This window comes from Lethenteron reissneri, unplaced genomic scaffold (genome assembly GCF_015708825.2).
Source record: "Lethenteron reissneri isolate LAM-NWPU_2019-01 unplaced genomic scaffold, ASM1570882v1 scaffold_1214, whole genome shotgun sequence".
NCBI lineage: Eukaryota > Metazoa > Chordata > Hyperoartia > Petromyzontiformes > Petromyzontidae > Lethenteron > Lethenteron reissneri.
Window position 1 is genome coordinate 8985 of NW_026890909.1, and position 19111 is coordinate 28095.

The 19111-nt window shown below is 44.7% G+C and overlaps 1 protein-coding gene across 2 annotated transcripts; it reads right to left on the reverse strand.

Moving 5' to 3' along the window:
- Positions 1-678: 678 nt before the first annotated feature.
- LOC133361743 (uncharacterized) lies at positions 679-18833 on the reverse strand. 2 transcript variants are annotated; one of them, XM_061580741.1, is made up of 2 exons: positions 18578-18833; positions 679-2684 (listed from the first exon to the last, which is right to left on the reverse strand). In XM_061580741.1, the coding sequence occupies exon 2, from the start codon at positions 2659-2661 to the stop codon at positions 955-957; it is 1707 nt and encodes a 568-aa protein (XP_061436725.1). In that variant the 5' UTR covers positions 2662-2684; positions 18578-18833; the 3' UTR covers positions 679-954. The 2 variants fall into 2 exon arrangements, with proteins under 2 accessions (XP_061436725.1, XP_061436724.1); XM_061580740.1 differs by having other exon boundaries at positions 679-2687.
- Between the last annotated feature and the right edge of the window lie 278 nt (positions 18834-19111).

Sequence of the window (19111 nt, forward strand, 5' to 3'; positions counted from 1 at the left end):
TCTCTACAAACCGTGACTGTCATCAGTAAGAGGGTAATTTAATCCTCAAATGTATTCAATTGAAAAATACCAGTCTCGGGCATATAAGTGCTTATACATTTTGCTTTCTTCGTTCATAATAAATATTTATCTTCACATTGTGAACCCAAAGAGAGTCTCTACTAAATCATAAGTGTAAATACAAGAGCTGAGAATAATACCAGTCTCGTTGGTAGCTCATTCACCTGCTCGTGTCAATGACTATCACACAGCCAATCAAGTGTGTAGGTTCTATGGAGCAGTAGTCAACACAAAGATCCCCCGTAGAGCCTGTAACAAACTGTTGGGGCAAGTGCTGTTAGCGAGCACCGATGAAGGCTGGCCCGGCACACGAGGGGGTGAGTGGCCAGCACCACGCCCGACCGCCTTTGTCTCCCTAGTGATGAGGTTTACACATCTCACCAGGTACTCATTTGAGGCTGAGTCGACCTTGGGTAGGCCCGGGACCGTTTCCGATAATCGTCAATAGTATTCGCAGTGAGCGGGACTCGAACTAGGATCGCGGGGTTCGTAGCGCAGCGCGCTAACTGCGACGCTCCCACATCCAAACCCTCAACCTCACCCCCTGCCACTGCTACACCAAAGGGCCATCATAATAAGTTGAGGACAAGCACCACAGAGACACTCTAAAAGGTAGTCTTAGAGCAAATTCACTTCTATTTGTGAGACATACAGTAGATACATTATTTTGTGCAATAAGACCGTACTCACCCACATGACACCACATTTTATATAACTTATACAAAACTACGACTCTTAAGACCATCATTTTGTGTGTGGCAGAACTTCTTTGGAGATTCAAATCCCATTGATGAATTATTAGGAAGTCTACATCACTCCAGTGTCTCACAGGTCTTAACATTCACCAATGTAAGTTGTTGCAGGTAGTCTTGCTCAAATCATACACAGAATCTGTTATTTGTGGCCATGGAACTCAGACATAAGAACATTAGAATACATGGAAATGCTCTTCTTTGCATCGACGCTGCTCAAGGGCACAGACAAGCATGCCAACACTACCCGCGAGAGCTCGGGAAATCTGTCAGCAAGCTTCCTCCAAAACATCACTGGTTCCGATGGCACAAACTCACCGAGATTATCCAAGTATGCGATGAGCTGTGCGATGCCAGCGATGTTGTCTTCCAACAAAGGAACCGCATTGCATATTTCCCCCGAATCCATGAGCAGCTCCAGGGCCTTGGCCGGATCGAACATTCGGCAGGCGGCCAGGAAGCGTGCCGCCGGCTGGGTGAACCGGCACGGACTCTCGAATTCCACATACTGGCAGAGGCGTGTCGCCATGGCAATCAGAGCATCGGCAGCCACTGTGCAAGCCACCTCCGCCTCCCCCTGCGCCCAGAACGCGAGCTCGCGCAGGTCGTCCACCACGCAGGCCGCCGTGCTCCGTGCCAGCTCATACTTGGCGAGCATTTGCCTCACGTGCCCGCCATACCTGTCCAAGACGTCGAGCTGCTCCTCAGTGTTGCCGCTCTGCGCCAGCTCCACAACTTCCTCCACCGCGCTGCTCCCGCTCGTCTGCTGCTCGCCCTGGAAGAACTCCGCGTAGTCCTGCAGATGCAGGCGGTGGTAGGAGGCAGACTCGAACCAGGAGCTCCAGCGATTTGGCTGTACGGCAGGCGGAAGAGTTGGCTTCATCCCCTTCTCCTGCAGGAAGTTGCGGAAGCGGGCTTTCCGTGCTGGGCACGCTGAAAATGATTTCTCGATGGCCACGATAAGCTGACTAACTTCGTCGAACGCATTCTGCCAAATCTCGCCCACGATGCTCAATATGTGTGCCGCACTGGTCACGTGGACGGCGTTTAGGAAAATAGGCTTCAGGCTTCTCTCCCACGCCTTGTACATGTAAGCCGCATGGTCGGTCACAAACGCAGACACTTTGGTGGGCTCAATGTTCACCATCTGTGTTGCTCGCAGCACAGCTTCGCTCACCGTTTTGAAGTTGGTTATCTCAAGCAGACAGCACTCAATCAGATAGGCCTCCAGCAGCGGTTCAACGCTTTTATTTCCACCGTTCCTCGGGCCTTCCACCGACAGGCTTGGCACTGCCAGAATATTGAGCATGTATCGATCCTCCTCATCGGTCGTCTCGTCCACTACAATAGCCACATTGTGGCAGCGGCCGAACTTCTCCGTGAGCTCCTTCACATGCAGCTCATACACTTTCTGAGAATACATGTTCCGCAGGACGGATGCCTCCGGAAGCACACCAACCTTTTTCACGTTTTGCTCTAGAAAGGCATGCAGAGCCGGATGGTCTATTTTACCGATGGGAATGTTCGCCTCGGCAAACGCTTGCACGAGCTTGAGAACGGGCTCCAGGCGATTGCCACTTCGCTGCGGCTGGGGAGCGACTTCGGTTTTGACCACTCGAGGCTTCTTAGACGGCTTCTCCTCGCTAATGGTGTACAGGCCGAGGCGGCGTCGATGTTTGGCCGTGATGAGATGCTTCTCCAGGCTGGCTTTCCTGGTGTGATCCACGGGGATGTTACAGGAGCTGCAGATGAGCTGCTTCCCGCTGGCGTGAAAGACTCCGCTAAATTCACGGGCTCGATCTTCCGGAGTGATTCTCACAGACGTTTTGGAAGCCGGTTTTGGCATCATTTCTGCATGGGCTCACTGGAAAGCTGCTAAACAAAACACAAACACATCGTGTTAAATGTGGCTTGATATAAGCACATTATTCATGTGTGCTTCTTGTACTCTATGTTGTTATTAAACTATGAAGAGAAATTTAATACGAAACAACTTAAAAGTGACATTTAACTACTAAGTGACATGTCTCGGACCGTGTTCGTGAGCATAAGGCAGATTTGAATCACGGTAGGGACCAATACGTCGGCCGTGGCTGATTATTGTTTAAATACGGTTGGCTCCCAAGAAATTGATTTCTCTGAGACGAAGGTACTTTGTAAGCCCAATGGGTATCAACAAAAGATTTGTTCACGGAGCCATCTATATATACAGACACGGACACAATTTCAACCGAGAGGATGGGTACAAACTGAGCAATCAATGAATTTCTCGCGCCAACGTGGCCTCCTCCGGATGCCGACCTCGACGTCGCGGTGGCTCTGTGATCTCACATTAACACGCTAATCTCTCACGTTAACATAGCCACCCGTGCACTCGCTGTGGAGGCAGCTCTCCGATCTCACATTAACATGCTAATCTCTCACGTTAACATAGCCACCCGTGCACTCGCTGTGGAGGCCGCTCTCCGATCTCACATTAACACGCTAATCTCTCACGTTAACATTACTAGCCCTGCCCACTTCGTATATGACCCAAGGACTATAACCATTTTAAACCTATAAAACAGTCTGCATTCGGCAGCTTTCCCCTTCTTTCCTCCTGACGATCTTTCGTGTTGTGATCGAAACAGCGCAGTTTTTTGTTTATTTAATATTTATTATTATTTTAAATTTGTACCTATCTACGTGACTTTACCGAAAGACCCAAAGAATATTAATTCCTCCGGTCACGGAAGCTTTAAGTCAAGATTTATATTTACTGATCATCAATGTGTTTTTTTTAGTTACCTTTTTACGTAAATAACGAATTCTGTGATACAGAGAACTTATTGGAAAATTAGAATAAGTCACTGGGGATGACCCATTCACTTAGATGCCATTGTCAACATATGGTCTCAATGAAACCGTTGCCATGAACCAGTAGCTTGGATGCAGTTTAAAAGAATTTGGTTGCCAAGAAACCATTGCTAGGAAACAGTCTCCAAGATGTAGTTGCTAAGATATGGTTACTAGGGTATAGTGGCAAGATCAGATTGCCTGGATCAGGTTGCCAGGATATGGTTGCTGGGAGATAGTGGCTAGCAGTAAGGGTGACAGAGTGTAATGCCCAAACTATCCATCTTATACCAACTTCACAAGTAGATATCAAACATAAGAGTCGGGAGTTAAGAGCTGTATACGCACAGTTTGTGATTTCAGATTACATTTAAGTTTTTTTCAAGGATACTTTGCTGTAAAATATGCATATTCCTGCACTTATAGAATGACAGATGTTACGTAAAGAATTCCACTATTTTGCTTCCACTAACACAGCTAGCTTATGCTGCAAAAATGTAGAACCCATTTAAAAATGGTTCGATCCATACGCTATGAGCAGCATAAATGAATACTGACCGCCAATTACATATTCAACAAAAACACTTTATAAATGCATTCCGTATAATGTGTTGTATTTTTTACATTATTATATTCGGTAACACTTATGTTCATTTACAAACGCAGAGCATTCATGCCGCACAAACAGAAGAGGTCATGATAATATAGGCTATGTCCAGGACATGGTATCATACACACAGATGTAATTTCACTGACAAATGCTGAATTAAACCTATATTATTGAAATGTAGGTTTGTAATGCTGCATGCTATTTAACATGATTTATTTGAACAAAGCATATCAGATTACACAAATTTATTTTATGTGTGTGACTACAAAACTATACTTGCATAGCATGCATATACACAGCTCATACTGTTGTTTTAAACATATACCACATATCACAAGCAGATGTGCAAACTGGACACTTCGAACATTTTGAGGAAATTCTATTTTTAATCACACGCGTCACATTACAGTATTTCCGAACAGAAAAAATAACATCAATGCACCCAACTCTATTTTTCGATTGTACACCCATAATGTACTGTATACAAACACCACATCCCTTCATATATACAGTGTGCACACATATAAATCTGTCATTTGTGAATCTATTTTCCCTAGCACAATGTCACTTATATCACGAGGGGTTGAGCATAATGTGCAGAGGTCACGGTCTGTCTGTCCATGTGTCTGAGTGAGCACATCTAGGCCAAATTGGATTACATTATCTGCCTTTCCCTACAACCCCAGCGGCAGAACCCCCCCTACACCACACCCAGCCCCCCCCACCAGCATTGGCAGTGCACGGCTGAGTGCTGCAATGCAGCGGGGCGTGCGGTGGTGGCACGGACGCAAAGCGCGACGCACCGTGCATGCGTAAGCAGCCCCCTCTGTGCACGACGTGAAACCTCTATTAGTGCTCTCTCTCTCTCGCCGATCGATACGGTATATAGTGCAAATGACAGTTGCCAATGTGCAATTTCTAAGGATTTATAAATACATCGCTTGAGAGACAGCGCTCGGAAGATACGAACGCCTCAATTCTCTGACTGAAAACTAAAATGCATCGCAGGCTAACTTGAGAAATATATTTTTTAAATCCACTATCGTCACGAATAATGTTGCTTATATAAAATACAGTAGTCCGAAATGTTTAACAATGGCCTTCTTTGAATAAAGCTCAGGGCCACTGCTTGAAACATTCATCCTACTCTGTATGTTTACGTAGTATGGGAGCGTTAATGGAGACATAGTTTAGCGTATGTAAGCAGCACTGTCCCTTTCTATTTTAAATTTTATATATGAGGTTTCAGATGGTTGTTTTAATATCAATATAAATGGGACCAGACACATCATACACCGAGAAATGCAGTGGCTCAATGGCATAAACTACCCCAGATGGGTTAACACTGAATATTTTAGTATTTCTAACGCAAAATGAAACACATGCACCAGCAGGGATCGCATGAATAGGTATATACAGCTACCTTTCGTTTTACACGGCGGTTGTGTTCTTGAAAAACGGCGCGCAACTTAAGATCGTGTAAATTTACCTTAATTTTCCCATAAAAAATCAAGGAAATGGTTGGGTTCGGGAGTGCATGCTATTGAACCTTATTCTTACATCTACATATTTCACTGGTTACAGTACATATTATATTTACTACCATGCATGTATTAAATATAGTAACAGACTATTTAAAATAAAGATAAATTAAAATAAAAAGATGTTTAACACGTAGTGAGATGCTTGAGTGTGGCGCCACGTACTGGGGCTGGTGAAGGGGAGGAGTGGAGAGTGGTGGGGTTACTACTCGAGAGAGAGAAGGGGGGGGGATCGTCTTCATCAGATGACGACGATGGTGCAGATGATGGCTGAGGCTCCTGCTTCGTTTCCAACTTTCGTAAGAATGGAAGCGATGAAGATTGCGTTCAATCTTCATCGTTGCTTTCATCTTTTTTTCTTTCTGCATCTCCCAATAACACTGCATGACGGAAGAAAACATTCTGGCTAATTCAGAGATACGTTCCGTGTTCGGATCATCCTCGTCAAAAATGGCCATGGCTTCGTAGATGAGGCTCAAAACCTTGGCCAATCGCTTCCTTGTGAGGGAACGCACCTCCTCAACCTCTTAACCGTCTTCCCCTCCATCTTCCTTCTGCCGTTTATTCTCCAGCTGGAGCAGATCCTCCGTCGTCAAATCCTCGACGTGTGAATTGTACAACTCCGCCACATCATCCACTTCCACCTCGTCAAAGCCGACTGCCTTGGCCATATCAACGATTCGGCGATGGTTCCGTGCAACTTCATCGACGCTGAAGCCTCGGAAGCCGTGACAGAAGTATGGGCACAGCTTCTTCCATACCCCATTCATATAAGAGGGGGTAACCTTATTCCATGCCGTGCCACCCATCATTATGGAGTCCCGGATGGTGAACTTCTTACAAAACTCCTTTACCGTCATCTTGTTGTCTTCGGTGGCTTTGACGAAGACGGTGAATGTTTTCCTAAGGTAATAAGTCTTGAAAGTCACTATCACCCCCTGATCCATTGGTTGAATGAAGTGGTGTTGGGAGGGGAAAACACCACCTTATTATTCTCAATCAGATCACATGTAGATGGTGGATGGCCGGAGGAATTGTAGATGATCAGGATAATCTTGAAAACAGGTTTTCCCCTTTTTTTGGCAACAAAACAGGTGTTAAGATTTTTCGATTCAAAGCTTTCGTGACTGCAGGGATTCATCTTCTTGGTTCTTTCGGTAAAGTCACGTAGAAGGGAAGTAATAAAATAATAAAAATAAAACATAATAAAATAAAATAATTCTCACGACGTTTCGGCTACAACGCAAGCAGCCGTCTTCAGGTGAAGAATGAGACAATGCCAAGCTAGGAGCTTATATATAAGCTGCGTTGGAGGTGGAAGAAAGAGCGCCTTAACAAAAGAATGTGCATATGAAGAGGAATTTAGCATATTCATGGAAAATGCGTAGGAGGTGGGCGGGGGGGTTTCAAAGTCATATTATGCCCATGCATTATGCAGGATCAACAGCACCAAGGGGGGGTGCAGGGATTAGCAGTAACAAAGGAAAGGAATGTTAATGATATGTAGCTGCAGTTACTCAACAACCACGTAGAAAACTAAAGTATAAACTACATAAAAAACTAAAGTATAAATAGCATAGCACCATCAGTATACTTACTATTCTCTACACTAAGCTGAGTTACTAACAGCAAGTAATACATTACAATTCTACGTCGTAAAAATTATATAATATGCTTCCATCTAAACTTTATTCTATTGCATCACACGAGCATATACCGTACTATATACTGCCAACATTAAATTATATACTGTATTGCTGTAAACCAACCTATATCTTATACATTTAATATAACACTATGTATTATTCTACCCACCCTAATGTGTGTCGAAATGGTTTATTACGTCCTTCCAATGATTGCTAAGCCAGAATCCATCTTCTCGGTTAAAATTGTCTCTGTGTTTGTATATGTGGATCGCCTCATGAACGAATCTCTCATGATAGCCAGATGGCTTGCAGAGAACCTCTGTCTTGGAGAAGTCAATATCATGTGAGCCCACTGAGTTGTAACAGTGATCTGCCACGGCTGAGGTGTTTGTCCTACCGTGTTTCAGGTCAGCTTTATGTTCACGGATGCGGTCCGAGACATGTCGTTTGGTTTCCCCAATGGTAGCAGTTGGTTTCCCCAATGGTAGCAGTGGTAGCAGTTACATTGGGGAAACCAAACGACATGTCTCGGACCGCATCCGTGAACATAAAGCTGACCTGAAACACGGTAGGACAAACACCTCAGCCGTGGCAGATCACTGTTACAACTCAGTGGGCTCACATGATATTGACTTCTCCAAGACAGAGGTTCTCTGCAAGCCATCTGGCTATCATGAGAGATTCGTTCATGAGGCGATCCACATATACAAACACAGAGACAATTTTAACCGAGAAGATGGATTCTGGCTTAGCAATCATTGGAAGGACGTAATAAACCATTTCGACACACATTAGGGTGGGTAGAATAATACATAGTGTTATATTAAATGTATAAGATATAGGTTGGTTTACAGCAATACAGTATATAATTTAATGTTGGCAGTATATAGTACGGTATATGCTCGTGTGATGCAATAGAATAAAGTTTAGATGGAAGCATATTATATAATTTTTACGACGTAGAATTGTAATGTATTACTTGCTGTTAGTAACTCAGCTTAGTGTAGAGTATAGTAAGTATACTGATGGTGCTATGCTATTTATACTTTAGTTTTTTATGTAGTTTATACTTTAGTTTTCTACGTGGTTGTTGAGTAACTGCAGCTACATATCATTAACATTCCTTTCCTTTGTTACTGCTAATCCCTGCACCCCCCCTTGGTGCTGTTGATCCTGCATAATGCATGGGCATAATATGACTTTGAAACCCCCCCGCCCACCTCCTACGCATTTTCCATGAATATGCTAAATTCCTCTTCATATGCACATTCTTTTGTTAAGGCGCTCTTTCTTCCACCTCCAACGCAGCTTATATATAAGCTCCTAGCTTGGCATTGTCTCATTCTTCACCTGAAGACGGCTGCTTGCGTTGTAGCCGAAACGTCGTGAGAATTATTTTATTTTATTATGTTTTATTTTTATTATTTTATTACTTCCCTTCTACGTGACTTTACCGAAAGAACCAAGAAGAGGTGTTAAGATGTTAAAACACCAAACTGAAACCTTTTACAAGGAATCATGTCTGCATTAACCACAATACTTGTGGTCAGAATGCAACAAAAAAACATACTCTGATAATATATGCATTGTCTTTGAAACTGATTGGTCCACACCAGAGACAGCTAGTCTCAAATGGTGTTGCCAGAAAAAAGGGGAAAACCTATTCTCATATTTTGGTACTGGCAAAGGAGGTCCCATGATGATAATCTTGAAGTCACGCAGCTATTCATGCAACTTGCCGGAAAAACATTTAATAGAAAATACTGGCAGTCATCCATCCTTTGGAATTATGTTCATAATTGACAGGGAACCTGTCCTTCGCATATCCTTTAAGAGCACGGGGATTGGCGGAGTGATAGATCATCATTGTCTTCAATTTATAATCACCCTCAGCGTTGCCTCCCAACAGAAGGGTGTAGCGATCCTTTGCGGCCTTAAACCGAAGTGCCGACTTCTCCTTTCGAGATATGTAGGTCCTTGCCATCATCCTTTTCCAAAAGAGGGCGGTCTCGTCGACGTTGAGTACCTGCTTGGCGGAATAACTCCCCTCGTCGGTGACCTTCAACGTGGCGATAAACTCCGCAGCACCATCATGGTCAGCACAATCAGCTTCGGTTGTCATTTTGATGTTTTGGTAGCTGTAGCAGTTCGTGAAGTTGTAAAACCAACCAGAACTAGCATGAAATGCCTTTAGCACACTAAATTTTCACCAAGTCATCGTACATAGGACGAGACTTGGTCTGGATAAAAAGCATGCTGATGGGGATATTTAGTTGGTTCTGGTTTTCGAACCAGGTTCTCAGCATGCGTTCCATCTGCTCCATTGCCGTACTCCTTGCATAAGACGTCTTCTTGGCACTCATCGAGGTCCCAGATTTGGCATTTTCTTCGATTATCTGAGCATTGTCTCTAATGGTTGGGATGGTGCTCTCGCTTAACCCAAGCAAGAGGTCAACTTCAGTACACGCTCACCTCTATTTAGGCGTTCAATAACGTCTAATTTGACGTCAATTGTGATAGCTTTCCGCTGCTTCTTGAATTTGGAGGCATCCTTGGATGTAGCTGGACGTTTACCGGACATATAGGTAGGCAAATGTGTGCACAAGCGAGAGTTCATGCGGACAAGATCTTCAAAATGCCGCGTGAGAAGGAGATGGTGATGCTGCCTGCGCTTGTGGTTGGTGTACTGCACCTCAGGCATTGCTACTGAACTTTTCTGCCTGACTAACGATTAGCTCGCATTGCGTTCCGTACACTATGGCCAACGCGTTAGAGCGCATTATTTCAATAGCAGTGCGCGCATAACAAAAATAAGCATAAGTTAATCTAGCACACCATTTTAAAATCACGTTACGTAAACACGTGTAAAATGCAAGACGACTGTAGAGTGAAAAACACCACCACGATGTGAAAGGAAATTACGAAAAAATAAAGTGATCCATTTTTTTAAATTAGTGCATATTCTATTTAGGAGAAATATGAAGCATTTTACTGGAGAATACCAAAGTAAATTACATATTATGATTCAGTACGTTAGAGCTGTATGCTACATGGGGTAGATATGAATTCTGCAATAATGCACCAGATGCTTTTAGTTGGTTTATGCAAATGAGGTTATTTACGTATTGCTTGTTATTTTAACAAAATACCAAATGTAATCTATCTTACTATCGGATGTCATTTATTTTTGTTCGTAAAAAAAGGACTATTTCTCAAATGTACGACACCTGAATACAGTCCGAGCAAAACAATTTAGTGTCTGGCATCAATAATTAAATTATTCTCATCCACACCCACAGAATCTAGAATGCTGGTCATTAATTTATCGCATTAACTATTGATATCTCGGAGAATTCAAGGACCATTAAAGCATGCCACAAACGTGACATCTGAAGGAGTGCTGATTATGCGAATTCCAGATTAAATATTAAATATTCTTGCAGTGCATGAGCACGATCATCTAGGTCTCAGCGTTTGCAACAAAGGAGGAAAACAGCAGCGGGCCTGCCAATGTCAAAAATCGTTTACACCAAAATGTATTTTACTGCAGTTATGTCTACAGCATGACTCTCTGGTTCACGTGATGCACTCAGTCTTTAAGGTGCAATCAATTTTTTTGCAACTAATTTCAGGTGTCTTTTCAGGATAAAAATGTATGCTATCCACACAGTTTGCAATGCGACATGACAAGACCACATTGATTCAGTCAACCCAAGGGAAGACAGTAGGCATAACACACAATCATCATTATCGTCATTGTAGATAAGCAGCTAAATAAATAAGCAGACTATATATCTAGAAATATCTGTCCCTCCACTAGAAATAAATGTATTTTACATTTCCTGTAAACTTACAATAAACAGTAGTGATATATTGTAGTAATATATTGGACATACTATTATATTTTACACAATATATTCTAGCATGCTAGAAGTGTGCTCGCTCTGTAACCAGTTAAAGCATGGCTGCATTATGCAGTGTAAATACAATTTACAGACTACATTTCATGATAATATACCTAATATTTGTCACAAATAATGAAATGGAGATTTGACTTTGCTGAATATGTTGAAGAAATTAAATATATGGACTTTGCTAAGACTCATCTGTTTTATGAAGGGGGTTTTAATTGCATACAATAGGGCATATGCGATATATATGTGCATACAATCTACAAATGTTTCACCTTATTAAAAGGCATATTTTCATCAATGCTTTGATACCTTCACTTGTGGCGTTTCTCCACATGCATTAAATAATGAAAGAATTAATTTCTCAGCCATTTACTATTTATGAATGTTCCTGGAATCCTTAAATTATTAAAACAAAGGCATTAATTGTCCCCTGCATATGCTAATGACCAAAATCTATCCCTTCATTTATTTATTACGGTAACTGATACAAGTGCACTAATTAGCGGCTGTTTTTAATTAGCTCACCAGCTTTGTTAATTGCTCCATAATGCTATTTGTTTACTAATTACGAGTGGGAGGGGGGGTTAATTGGGACATGCTTGTGCGAGAGCCACAAAACGACTGATCACTCGCACGCCCAGCCGTTTGGGAGGCTGATTTTACTCACGATGTATTAATTGCCGCTTTGCTAATTGCCATACAGTTAATTGCTGTGCTCAGAAAGGCAGTGTGAAAACAGCACCCCCCACCATTCCCCTGCTCCATTCTTGCCAGTGATGGCCTGATTGGAACTTTGCCCAAGAGGCCTTGCCGAACCAGTCACATGATCCTCATTATCAAGAGCCTTACCCTCATTAACCCAGGGTGGATGATCTGCACCAGCATATGGCTCAACACACCTAAGAATCATTTAAATGCGGGCCAGTATTTTCTGCAGAACATTATTAGATGCTATGCACGTACAAGCATTTTAGTGAATTTACATGAACTGCCACCTTCCTGTATATATCAAAATTCAATAACTCTTGGCGCCCTGCAAACATATATACGTGTGCATTACAAATTTTGTAAACATGTTTTTACTTAGGGATTTAATTATTTTTTTATTTAAAGCTTTCGTGACTGCAGGGATTCATCTTTTTGGTTCTTTCGGTAAAGTCACGTAGAAGGGAAGTAATAAAATAATATGTTTTATTTTTATTATTTTATTACTTCCCTTCTACGTGACTTTACCGAAAGAACCAAGAAGATGAATTTAATTATTATTGGAAAAAATGAATTCCTCGTGTTTTCATCATGAGCATCGAAAAACTGTATCTAATCCTGCATTTGAGAATCGATAACTTATGAGTTAAGATAATACCGTCTTGTGCAAAGATGTAGTTTTACATTTAGGGTAATGGAGTGAATGAGACATAAAATTAGATAAGGCACAAATTACAATATTCTTGAATCGAACCACAACTGTATTTCTCGCATAACTGAGAGGAAGGTATGACTCATTACATTCCTATTATTTTAAATGTACATTTCTCACAGAACATGATTATGCTCTTATTATGTCTACACAATATTGAGCTTAGCCGGTATAAACAAGTGTGTAATGACTGAAGCATCGCTTTTGCGACACTCAATTTGCATTTTGATTGTACAAAATCAAACTCGTGCATGTAAAAAATGGATACAAGTTACTACTTGCACGGCTCCATTGCCTTTGCATGGCTTTATTATGAAGCCCAGGAACATTTTCCCCTCTTCCAGTGTAGCCTTTTTAATGCCGAGCACAGCTGTGCACCGAGGCCAAATTGACATTCGTTTGGAAATGCCGAGGGGGAGGTGTGAGCCGAGCGAGTGTGTGATTGGCGGTGGTGGTCGAGGGAGGCAAGGTGCAGCCAGTACAGCTGCTGGGTGCTGGAGGTTTTGGGGAGGTTATTTGGCAAAATTACATCTGGGCCCAAGGGAATATAAGAGAGATGGCAATGAGGATTGTGCGCCTTTATTGGGAGGCCGAGACAATTTGTTTGTGCGCCTCCCACTGTGACCTTGCACTGACAGTGTCAACGTGCTCAAAAAGTAGTATTTCACACTGTCCGCACTGAACAGTATTGCACACGACTAATTGCAGGCCTGTGCGTAACATAACTTAGCAATCAGCCATAACATCCTCAAAATTCACAAACATTAACAAGGTGTATTTCGTATGCATCACACAAAACAATTAGGTTGCAGCGCGACTTAAGAAAACAGCAAAAGAGGGAAACATCTTGTCCACTCAATATATCGTTATATGTTACACGTGTGTGCACCTATGCTTCTCATATCACACTGGAAGAAACATTTTTTGCACCAAGCTAAATAGGTTGGGCATGTGAGTAAATTCAGAGATGTTGTGTTATGAAACACACTGGTCTCTTGATGACGTCGCTCAGTTTAAAACCACTGATCCTGAACACATGTAATTGTGCTGAAAGGGCTTAGGGTAGTGCTTAGGATTTTCTGGGTTGGACCCTTAGGCCAAAAATCCGTATTCTCAAGCTCAGGACAGACTATTCACGAGGCATTTCATGATTCATCTACTCAAATCGATTGTTACACTCATAATGCATCAAGTAAAATATTCTGCAAAACCATTCACCATAGTTTGGGGGTAGTTCTAAGGATTCATGACTCAAATCACAACCATGACAATTATTTTGTGGGGCACATGGGGGTATAGTAAATTGATACATAATTACGATTACATGTACAGGTCACTATCTACTAGTTTACATTTAAAAATAACACGCGTATGAGGACTCAAGCTGTCTTTGTCTTCGCCTGGCTCAAGTGCGTTCTTTGGGCCAGCCCATGTAGGACAAATGAGGCAAAAGATCAAGGACGATCTATGACCATGTATTTGCGGTTAGGGAGGTGGGATGTTTGAGGGGTGAGAGCTATGTCGTTTTCTCAGACAAGGGTAGCGATGGTGAGGAATGGGATTTTCTGCTGAAGAGGTCTTAGGAAGATCGATTCTGACATTTTGCAGCCAGATAGTCTTAAGCGTGAATAAAATAGAATAAATGGTTTTGGTATTCGTGGCTCATTGTGAAAATTGCTGTACATTTACACAAGCAGATCTCAACAACAACAACAAAAAACGCTGTACAAACTAAAGGCAACGGGGAAGCACAATCCATTTCCCGTGATTGCCGTGTTTCCGAGGCAACGGGCAATTAACAAAAAGTGGTCAGAAAATCTCGCCTGCCACACGCGGCGCGAAAACAGTTGGTTTGAGACCGAGTTAACGAGAGAGCCCTGTTCGCAGTAATGAGACTGACGCACTTTGTATTATACAGGGAGCTCGTTAAATCCAGAAGCGAATCTTGCACTGTAGGTGCACTATTATCGTAGCTGTTATGGCACCTGTTACCAACTCGATGCGACAATGTACATCGTTTTTTCAGTGTGCTGCAAATCGGCATGCACAGAGCATATTGACGGGCTTGCAATTGCATTGTTAAGATAAAGTTGGACCAATTATAATTCTCATAAGGTACAGAAACCATAATGGGAATAGATGTGTGACAATAAACGACGTATCTTTTAGCAACAGACAATGCAAGCATGGACCATCGTTTAGTATTTCTTCGTGGGCAAATAATTAATGGCAAATATACTTAAATATATATCTAGAACGTTTGTAAATAAGGTGGAAGTTGTGAGCATTAAGTTAGTAAGCATGCATAAATATGCTGACAAATGTTATGGAAAGGCCCTAAATATATATTATTGCAATATTTTGCCACTAAAACTGCCATAACCATAACATTTTCTTTCAAATACATTTTACAGCCGGAATACAAATTAGTGTACTGCATCTATAATTAATGTCATAGGCATGTCAAGCTAAACCATATTCTCCTGCACGACTTAAATATTTTTTTAGGCAGTTTATCATCAGTGATAATTATTCCACTGCTGGATGAAGGCAGGCGTAGGCCAGACAGGCAGTGGCGCCATAGGGACCACTGGGATGTGGTGGGTCAGGAGGGAAATGCTCTCCAGGTTTCCCTCGCTTCATGCGGGTTCCGTGTGCGCGATTCCACGTCTATGCGGCTGACCTATTTCTACCAAAATTGTGGGTTGGGTGACTTGTGCGGCCTATGCTACACGATTTCGCTTTGTGAACCCTTTTTTGGAAGGCATCTATCTATAGCATAACGCGAGGGAAATTCGTATGTGCTGATGCATATCTGTGTACATTTGTACCTGTGGCCAAGTGGATGTTTTCACACTCGTTATACTACACACAAAAAAGTTTCACTGCCTGCCTGTGGTGACGTCACAGTACATATCTGCCTGACGTCACCCGCAGCGCACAGCGTTGAGACTTGTACATTTATAGTGACGTCCGCCCAAAGGACGTGGGGGTTGCTCGTTTACTTCAATTTCTTTTAACGGTGAGGCAGATATTTTACTTATAATCTCCACAACGACGCTCATGGTCATTATTCAGTTTCCGTTCACTCTGGTCATGAGTTTGGCGAACATTTTATTTGGCTGGAACATACACATCTTGCTCGACTGAACAAATGGACCCAAAGTATGGCATTACAATTACAAAAGAGTAAAACAATTACAAAACAAGCATCGTCTGTTTGACAATCGGGGAATGTTTTTAGCCACTTATAATGGTTTTAGAGTGCAAAAGACTGTCGCGTGACTCGAAATCTGAAGCACGTGGGGGGGGGGGGGCGGGCAGGTCACGCGCTGCATCTTACATCCCGCACCTCCTCGCCGGGAGCACAACTCAAACGCTCGTGACCAATGCGGTTTGGGTGTCGAAAACAACGCATGCTCTGTATGAATATGAGCTTAAGTGTAGTTAGGGTGAGGTGATTGCCACTGATGTAATAAACCCACACAAACCTTATTGCTACCGTGAACTACCGGAAAAAAATTACACCCTTAAAATATTCTACTTTTCAGGAATAGAATGACGTAAATATATACCAGTGTCACTATGATCAGCCCATCATTAGTACAGTATAGTTTTTAACATACTGATTTGCTTACAACTTGGTACTAAGCAACCTTTTTAAAATAACTGATCCACAATCTTACCCAGCCAACGCGTGCATTTGTTCCGTAAAACTAAAAATATATGGGATGGATCCTCTGTGTGCTTGCATCCTGTCCCATCCATCCCGTTGCTCAGTCCCACTTTGGCCTAATTCCTGGCCCCACGTATCCTGGCCGCTGATCCCACATTGTGGTATCTGGTACCTTCCGTTCTGAGCTCAGTTTCCATCCATGTAGGGCTGCAACGATTCTTGATGATACCAATTAGTGACCCGTTTTATGTCAAACACACTCCAATTTCCTGCCTCCGAAAGGGGGGGGGGGGCACGCCGAGCGTGATGCAGACGGTGCTGATGAAGTCACCAAGTAGTGGCTCAACCTGGGAGAAGAGTTGAATAATAGAGGGAGGAACAACAGTTCCACATTGCCCACCAGGGATTATTTGTCTGTCGTATATAGCCCCTCCCAAACATGTACGCTCCTGGATTGGTTGAAGTGCATCACGTGACCGCGAGCTTTATGTCGTGCACGAATGCGCTGTCCAACCAAGTTCCGACCTGCCTACTCCGAAGGAACGTGTTTTAGTGGTATCCGATAAGTCGAATAATTATCAAACCGACAGTAGCTATCATAGACTGCTTACATTTCACATTTGAGCTCGTTCCACGCGATTTGGTCTGCATTCTCGTTCATCAAGGGCGCGACCCCTACGACGTTTGGTATTTTATTGTTAATTACCAAATAAGCAAATTTTATGTTACTTTTATTTATGTAGGGTCATATTTAAAACCATGAAATGTCGTGACATCCTTTGGAAGATATCAGCCTCCTGCTTCCATCCTGGCCCTTGCTGCTGTACCACGTGTCCCAGTTCCATGGTCTTCCTATCCCCCCTCCTCACCCAACCTCCCTGCTCCCTCTCATCTCCCACCCCTTCACCCTCTCATCTCCTACCTAACCACCCTGCTGCCCCCTCTCATCTCCCACCCCTTCACCCTCTCATCTCCTACCTAACCACCCTGCTGCCCCCTCTCATCTCCCACCCCTTCACCCTCTCATCTCCTACCTAACCACCCTGCTGCTCCCTCTCATCTCCCACCCCTTCACCCTCTCATCTCCTACCTAACCACCCTGCTGCTCCCTCTCATCTCCCACCCCTTCACCCTCTCATCTCCTACCTAAACACCCTGCTTCTCCCTCTCATCTCCCACCCCTTCACCCTCTCATCTCCCACCCCTTCACCCTCTCATCTCCTACCTAACCACCCTGCTTCTCCCTCTCATCTCCCACCCCTTCACCCTCTCATCTCACACCCCTTCACCCTCTCATCTCCCACCCCTTCACCCTCTCATCTCCTACCTAACCACCCTGCTGCTCCCTCTCATCTCCCACCCCTTCACCCTCTCATCTCCTACCTAACCACCCTGCTGCTCCCTCTCATCTCCCACCCCTTCACCCTCTCATCTCCTACCTAACCACCCTGCTGCTCCCTCTCATCTCCCACCCCTTCACCCTCTCATCTCCTACCTAACCTCATCTCCCACTCTCCGCTCCCACGCACCCTGCGCCTCCTCCCTCTCCACGTGTCTCGCGTCCCCCGCAACGCGTCACGTGCCACGCGGGATCGCGCCGATTGGACCGTTTCCCCTCGCAAGCCGGTCTCGGTCTCCCTCCTCCGCTCGGCGGTGCGAGAGGGAAACGAGGCCGACGCGACAGCCCGTTTCCCCAGCGCGACAGAACGGAGGGGGGAGTGGGGAAACAAAGGCGGACGAGGAAGGGGGGGCCCACGACACCGCGCTTTTACATTCCCCAGCGCGCACGGGGGAGCGCGTGCGCACGTGACGCGCACGGCGCGCTCCCATTGGCCGCGGGCCGCGCCACGGACCAGTGAGAGGGCGCGGTGCCGCAGTGGCCGCGCATCCGCGCTGCTAAATACAAACCATCGATTCGGTGCGCCTGAGCAGCGATAGACGGGCGCGAAACATAACGACGCGATGCATTCAATAAGTTTATTTAACAACAAAACACACAAACATAATTGGAGACGTTTCGGGCAATGGACCCCAGCTCATTCGCTCGGCTCTCTCCTGGGCGCGCGCATTCTCGAGCGGCCCCGGAGGCTTGCCGCCTCGACAGCGCCGCCCTCGCACTCACTCACCGGGGGCCGCCGCCGCCTCCTCCTCCGTCGTCGTTTTGTCACGGCTTTCACGGCGCCGCTTCGTGTCCACCTCCCACCGTCGTTGCCGTCTTCGTCATCGCACGCGCGGGCGGGCGGGGATGTCAATCGGCGTCACGGCGAGGGCAGCGCTTGCAAATGCGGGGGCCCCCTCAACGCAGCACCGCCGTGCGACGCGCGCGAGTCGCGGAGTAACGGCGCGGCCTCCCCGCCAGGCACGGCCATCGGCGCCCGCCACCCCGGGGGGAGGGGGGCAGGCGGGGGGGGGCGAGAGGCGGTGGGGGGAGGGGTGTGGGGGACAATACCGCGCGCTCATTTGCTGGGAGGCCGATCACGTGGTCGTTTCGATCGCGAGCCCCCCCCCCCGCTCGTACGAGACCGCGCGACGCCCGAAAAGCGCGGGAAATAAAAAAACACGGCGCGTGAGGGGGCTCGGTGACGGGGGCTCGAGGGGGCATTGGGACATGAGGGGACTACATGAGGGGCATTGGAACATGAATGAATTACATGAGGGGG